This window comes from Malurus melanocephalus, unplaced genomic scaffold (assembly GCF_030028575.1).
Source record: "Malurus melanocephalus ecotype Western Australia unplaced genomic scaffold, MMel_1.1 scaffold_19, whole genome shotgun sequence".
NCBI lineage: Eukaryota > Metazoa > Chordata > Aves > Passeriformes > Maluridae > Malurus > Malurus melanocephalus.
The window spans coordinates 228,314-235,996 of NW_026623251.1; the positions used below are offsets into that span (position 1 = coordinate 228,314).

The 7,683-nt window shown below is 41.6% G+C and overlaps 1 protein-coding gene across 1 annotated transcript in view; it reads right to left on the bottom strand.

Annotated features, from left to right (window-relative positions):
- NID1 (nidogen 1) overlaps positions 1-6,473 on the bottom strand; it is a 42,526-nt gene extending 36,053 nt beyond the window's left edge. Inside the window, exons 1-2 of the mRNA XM_057389715.1 lie at positions 6,228-6,473; positions 851-1,150 (exon numbers count right to left, since the gene is read on the bottom strand). Of these exons, the coding sequence (XP_057245698.1) occupies positions 851-1,150; positions 6,228-6,458 (531 nt within the window). The 5' untranslated portion in view covers positions 6,459-6,473. The remainder of the gene's footprint in view (positions 1-850; positions 1,151-6,227) is intronic.
- Positions 6,474-7,683: the final 1,210 nt, after the last annotated feature.

The window sequence follows — 7,683 nt, forward strand, 5'->3', positions numbered from 1 at the left end:
TAAATTTAAAAAAATCTTGTAAACAGAATGTTTAAGGTAAAGGTCAAGTTTCATGTTGGTCAAGTCTTTTCCAATAGGAACACTCCTGCCTACTGTAGGAACCACTAGGACAGCACTTCAGACATCACTAKTGGAGTGGGTAATTGTTACTATGAGCACAATGCTTGTGCCAAGTTCAGCAAAAGAAATTAGTCCTTGATATAAATAGATTTGCTAAGTGGCAGTAATGTTCTCATCAGCTGGGATAATTGTGATACAGAAAGTTACATGACCTTGCAGGATAGTACCTGAATAGTTTTGAAAGGGGGAAATGGTTTGTGAATAATAAAACAAAATTTCACTCTTTAACTGCTTCTTAATTCAATACTAGCTACAAAACATTTGCTTTTGATGAATGCAATCTCTGTTCAAAATAGTCTTAAGATCCTACCAGTCCATATGGTATCGATTTTACATAGTTTGATGTCAAAAGRACTTCAGAGTCTGTTGAAAAATGCCAGCCAGAAGGATTATATTGCACAAAGGGAGATCAGGATATTCTATTTCAGTTATTCTATTTCAGTTATTATCACAACACATTTAACWTTCAAAGTAAGAATAATTAGGAAATACAAAATAACCAGCTATTTAGTTTCAAGCATTAYCTTTTGAATTAATAAAATATTATTAAAACTCAGGTAAAAATTCTGGAAACTCTAATTTTTCTACAGCCTTTTCAACAAGAATACACATTCTTAGCTCTATAGAATTCATCTAAACACAAAGGAATTCATCTAAACTTCAAAGCAATAAGTTAAGTGTTACACTTCASCTGAGTGTGTGTCCAACATAAATTCTGATTAACATTTACCTTTTCTTCCAAGGTGTGATCTTCTCCTGGTGCCTGGTAAGGAGCCACAAGCTTCCAGGTAACAATAACAACACTGCTGGGATCAAAAGCAGTCTCAGGAAAACCTCTTTTAATATAGTCTGATGCAAGCTGCAAGACATCTGAAGATGAATCTTCTCTGTAGTACACATTTCCAYGTCCATCTGTTGTGTCCAGGTCAGCCATAAAAGGAGCAATAGCCCCAAAACTCACTGGGAACTGACCAAGATATTTTTCTTCACTTGAAGGTTCATTCACTGCAATAATCCCATTAGTGGTAACCTAATAAGAAGAGGAAAATCATAACACAAGAACTGGCTGTCTCCCAAACATGTGCTATAGATGACAACATTTTCATTGCATTTCCAAAGAATTGAATCAAAAGTCAATATTGTATTTGAAAAGCAACTGCGTTTTTAAAAAGTTTTTGTTATGTATCCCATGTCAGGAGTCCTGGGATTTTGATTGCCCAGAACCAGAGGTCRACTTTATGAACAGAACAGCCTTTTTCTTCCCTAGAAAAGCATTTTAGCTATTTAAATTTCAGACACCTATTGTCTCTTCTATCAAAGACATACATAACCTTCCCACCGCTCTTTCAGAAGCTGATAGAACTTCTGAGTGAAGAACTAATTTACATATAGATGACAACCCAAAAAACTGCTCTTTGCTATAATATTGTAATAGCTTAAGTGAAAGTCTTTTGGGAAGATGTGCAGACTTCTCTTTGCCTGGCCAGGATTGCTTTAGTTTTCACTRCAAACATCCTCCTAGGAACTTCTCTGCTACTGTGCAAGGCTAACAACAAGCTGCTGCTCAYTCCTAAGACATGATGTGAGCACAGCACGGAGGCTATAGAGGCTAAGAGAGAGAACTTCCACAGCAGATACAGGCCACAATATAAATTTCTTTACAGCTGAGTGCCCTGACACAGTTTGATAGAAAAATGGCTCTATTACTTGAAGGGGGGAAAAAAACACCAAACATTTACAAACATAAGTGAAACTCTTGGTCTGAAAACCCACAGGTACTGTCTCAGGGAGATTTAACCCATCAGTGAGATGATGACACCAGTCAGCCACTTCAGACTAAAACAGAGATAAATACTGACACACATACAGGTAGGTGCTAGGTCACATCCAAGTGTGACAGCAACTCTACAAACAGAGCAACTCAGCAAACAGAGCCGGCTCTCAGACACACAAGCAGTGAACAAGACCGCAGGTGTCAGGGCTTGAGGCTGTGAACAAAGTGTTCACACACAGCTTTTTGTCCCAGGCCCTTCCACCACCTGCATTTGGCACAGTGTCATTCAACCACATACAAATCCRTCCCCAAGTCTTGGACTACCAATAACAAGAACATGAGGGGAAAGCAGGTCATGTTARAAAGGGGGAGAAGATGAATATTGTGATCATTTTTCCTCTAATCATTCATGACTTAACAGTGGCCATAGACCTAAGGTGAACCATGAATTTGGAATAAACAACTAAAATACCGCATGGGTTAAATCACTGCAGACCCTGCAATTGCAGTCACACATGAAAGAGAAATCTAGTCCAGAAATGTTCCCAGAACTCCTACAACATCTGTACACTACAAAATACCTCATATCCCTGTAAAGCTAAAACATGACTTGAAAATTAAAACCCACAAATTATACTATACCACTGAAAGACAGGGTGGAGGACRGTGGACATTACAGTCTGGTTGCTAACACCTTTTAGCAAGGAGATGCACTCCCTCTTTAAAGTAATGAATTTAGATTAAATTTTAAAAGTTACCCTCTTCCTTCTCTTTTCTTACACTTTTTGTACACAAGCAACCCGACTCCCGCTCTAAATCTTCTTGTGAGAGATGACTGGTGTTTGAAGTATTTTAAACAAATTCCATGCTCTTCATCAAATTTGGTGTGAGTAGACTTTGCGGCTTCATGATCCCCCATTTATGGTAGGGATTAAAATTAAGAGAAAATACAAGCAAGACTAGTTAATAYTGCAGAATAAAGCAGAAGCCAGAARAAATGGCTCCTCTTTTCACCTCTTAGCAACATGCATCTGAACATTCCTTTGCTATTTGCTAAAAATGCTGCAGCAAGAAGTAATTTTATCAAGGAGATGCAATATTCCAACCCCATKTTATACAAGTTTTTAAATTAGACAATTCATTTTTAAATGTTAGGGGAATGTTYCTAAAACCCAGAAAACATTTGCAAGGCATTACATGAAAGTAMATAAACAAGCTGCTCACTCTGCAGTGATTTTTAAGACAAAAGAAGAAACCAATAATGAAAAATTGCTTCTAGCTTTCAGATTTAAGAATACATTTATATAGACAAAGACAGTGAATATTCATYTAACTTTTCTTAAGTTTCTTTCAAGTTCACAAGCATAGGTTAAAGTGTGGATCCYGAAATAAAGAGAAGCAATTCGGGATAAGTACTGGGTTTCATCAAAGCCTCTTTCCTGTCAAAAGGAAAGAGGGGAAAAGAGGCCTCAGGTGGGCGTTGTCTAAAGACCAGCTTTACAGTCCATCTTTCCTTTTAGGGTATAACACTATTTAAATTGACAGGAACTAACAYAGATGTATTTTTTAGCATGTTAAACTTCTGGATTACACACAATGTTTACATACATTTGTGGTTTGTAGCAGAAAAAATTACACACACACACAATTATAGGTCTACCTTGAAAACCAAGTGAGAAAAAGAAAAAAGTAAGGAAGTACTTTCTATTAAAAGAAAAATTGTWTCTCTGTGTGTACAACAAAAACTAAAGTTTCTAACAAATAGGTACTTTTCCCCCTGTGCAATGACTAGGCTTTTTGCAGGCTTGAACATTTCTGCATAAAAGAATTTAGAAAATTTGCATTTRTTTTTATAATGAAGTGACAGTTGACTTAAACCAGCAAAGCTTTCTATGACAAACATAACCAACTATAAATTTAACAAGTTAATAAAAGTAAGGATTAAAAAAATTGAACCAAGCTTGCCTTAACGGATTCTCAGTTCTTTCCTAAGTGGAGGCAACCTCTAATCCTTGCATTTTTTCCACATCAGTGAGCCTTAGTGCAAACTGAAAAAAACTTATTAAAAGTGTGCTATTAAAGCAAATGGAACAGAAAAGGTTAGTGATAGGGTTCGGTGCTGTAAATCTTACACACAAAACCACCATATGGAAGATTACAATATCTGAAAATCTGTTTCCACTTATATGAAATTAAAGTGCTCTCTCCTGTCTGTGAGAAAAGGTTTTGTTGCCAGGGATTTTATGACAAGTTGATATTAAACAATCACTTCATAGACCTCCTTGCCTTTCTCTTGGTGTGTGTTTTCTAACTTAAAATTCTAACTCAAACAACTCAGCTTCTCAGCTGTTACAGAAAGTGAACCCACATGAAATTGCTACATAAAATTAACTAAATGTTAATTGTATYAGCTTTGTAATACCTACTACCAACTAGCACTACACTGGTAAATCCTGCTGGCGAACTAACTTCATAGGGTTTCATAAGTACTCATTGCAAATGTACAATAAAAACGTGTAATGTGAAGACACATTAAAAACTGCTCAATACATTTCCTATATTTCTGCTTTTCCTACCCCCATGTAGTTAGTGCTGTGCTTCCTTTCTGCAATACTTGTGTCAGATTCAGTGGCACAGATAAAACATAAAAGCCTCTGCATAGTGTGTAGGATGATACTGAAATGCCATTCCTTACAACTGCCCATCCTTAGGAYTGAGTAATGCTGGCAGAGCCCTGAAGTGATTCAAAAATAGGCTCTAGACAGGTATTATTTCAGGCAAAAACTAATTAGAACTGTTCCTGTTTGAGGGCATGGGCTGGTAATAAGGTTATTAAACTAAAGAAACCTAGACTGGTTAATCAGTTTATGGGTCTTTTAAAACTCAGTCTCTTCTCTGTCACTTACCTGACATGCTACTTGTTATCTTTGCTTCTCAGTGGCTAAATATACAGCCCACTATCTTTCAAGAATATGCTTGTGCTTTAAAAAGTGTATTTTTTTTTTCTTGGTTTGACTGATCAGTGACCAAATTAGAGTACAGAAGGCAAGACAATGAACTAAGGGTCAAACTGAAGTCTGAATTCCACTTAATACTTCATCTCAGTCAGCCTCAGTGAACAACATTCATTTTCCACACAAGCATAACCTGGATCCCTCAAAATCTTGGATTTCAGATACGATTTCAGGATTTATCTGGACAATGAAAGAGAGTGCAACTTAAGTGGCAGCTCTAATATAATTCACTGTAGCCCAAGCCAAGCCCAAGCTTTGGTGAATACTCATAAAAGAGATACAAATGCATGGCAACTGCATCAAATTTTGAATGAATGCAGCCACATGGAGCTCTAGTTTCCTGTGTCTGCATGTAGGGAAGTCCACCAAATTGCTTCTTTGACCCATGGTGCTAAACCACATTGGTTTATCTGGACAGGAGGTGAGATTTATTTTATCAGATTAATGCACTGAACACACTGTGACTTCCCTACCAAGGCCTTCCTCAATATGCTTCTCAACATCTCCAACCCTGAGCCTGGGTGAGGCTTCAGGGGAAAAGAGGCAGTGATAAAGTGTGCAGTATTCTCGCAGAATTCTGAAGGCATGCTGCCATCTTTAACAGTTTTTCTTATGGCTGCCCCAGACAATCTGTTTCTGATCCCACCTTCAAACACCAAACACCCTCCACCAGCTATAAACTYGCACACACAACTCTGGGATGCAGATTCAGCTGTGAGACACACAGACATGGCTGTGASGTGCTCGTAGCTCAAAGCCTGCAATTGCTATGGATATGGACTTCCTCTGCCCAAGAGATTTTTAAGGCAATGAACACCTGAGAGTGCCCAAGACATTAAGGGAATAAAGCTCTCCCAATGTTTAGAGGTGCAAGTCTGGAACGTGCCAGGCTGCTGGTTAGACACTCAGTTTCAGGTTTGTGACTCTGGCATGCTGAAACACACAAAACAGACCACAGCGAGGATGCTTCTGAGCTGAASACACTATATGAAAACAGAAAATGCCTGGGGATAGCATTCACTCTGGCTAATTGATTGCATTTTCTTTATGCTCCTGCTATCTGTTGCATTGTCTCCCACTAGAGACTGCACCGAGAAGAATCTGCAACAGCCACAGCGCGAGAAGATAATTAACCCGGCCCCGATACCTGACTGAACACAACTTGAACAACTCAGCTCTTTGGACGAGCCTCTGACCTGGGCGCTCACACAACCCACACGGAACCCAGCAAGCACCAMGGCGCACCCACCCAAAGCTCCCCGGGGAGCCCCCAGGAGCAGTTCCGACCCCCCGGCAGCCGAAGGGGGCCCCACACTCACATAGAGGGATCGGACGGCCGCSCCGTAGAAGCGCAGCGCCGTGCTCAGCTCCAGCTCCGCCGAGCGCGCGTCGTCCCCGGGCTCCAGGGCGGCATCACCGCGGTCCTCGCCGTGCGGCAGCAGCGCCAGGCGCTCTGCGGGCAGCGCCAGCACGGGCAGCGCCAGCACGGGCAGCGCCAGCACGGGCAGCGCCAGCAGCGCCCAGCGCGGACAGCTCGGCGGGGCGCGCATCCCGGCGGCTCCCGGCGCCAGCAGCAGCCCGTCCCGCCGCTATAAGCGCGGGCAGCGGGGCCGGCGGGCGGGGGGGTTGTGGCCAATGGCTGCGCGGGGCGGGCGGGGACAGCGGCCCCGGGACCCCCTGCGGACGCTCCCACAACCCCGAGCGGACGCAGCCGGCGGGGTTCCGACAGGGGGACGCTCCCGGCCCAGGGTCTCGCTTGCGGGAGCAAAGCGGGGTCCCCACCACCCCGCCAGGACCGGGTTTCGGGAGTGCTCGGGGTGCGCTGGGATCGGGAGGCTGAACCGCTTTGGGGACCAGTGTCGCTTGTGGGGTGCAAAACTTGGGAAGCTAAATCGCTGCGGGCATCCGGCAGATGCTTTCAAAGCACCGCGGCTCTCTGCCAGGGCCCGTGGGGTTTCTGCATTAGTTTGGAAAATGTGCTCAAAGTCATTCTAGCAGCTGCAGTACCTCCCAAGAGCCAGCGCACCGAGACCAAATACCAAAATCAACATGAAACAAGAATCTGAATCCTTATGCTGGCTTCTGAAATAATTTTGATACCAGGTGCTCACTGTCKGGGGAAATGAATAAATACACTTGGAATGTGTTCCATAAATTAACACCATCCATGTCAAAATTGCATTTGGTTGTAAAATARAACTAAAAATTAAATAATATAATCTGCAAATAAAAAATTACTGATGATATGAAATATGGAGAAAATAAATATGGGATAGATAAATACATTACTTCTGACTATGTCTTCTTGTTTTATGGTGCAGTCCATATTGGAACACTCAGAAGAAGTGGAAGAATGATTATATTTCATATATTTTTCCTAGAACTTCCAAGTGAGGTCAGCAGGATTAAATTTTGGACAGTGAAGTRAATGCTGTGATATTTCCACAGAATGTTTACAGCAGAAAATCACCTGAGGGAAGGCACCGAAATGCTACCCACATGCTTTTTACTTTTCTTTAAATGCCTGGGTTTTTTCCTTGTCAGAAAACATAATTCCGCATTTGGCAAATTTCAAGAGCACAAGACATTCCTGGGTAGAGCTATAACTATGCCTGCCTCAAAGAGAAACACATCTAATCACCATTTTCACTAGCAACTATTTATTATTGAGTTCTATATGGCAGTGAATAGTCCCCAGGACAAGGACCATGTKGGTCTGGGACAAAGACAAGTCTTCTCTCCCTGAGTTCTCACCGAACTTTCACCTGCAACTTC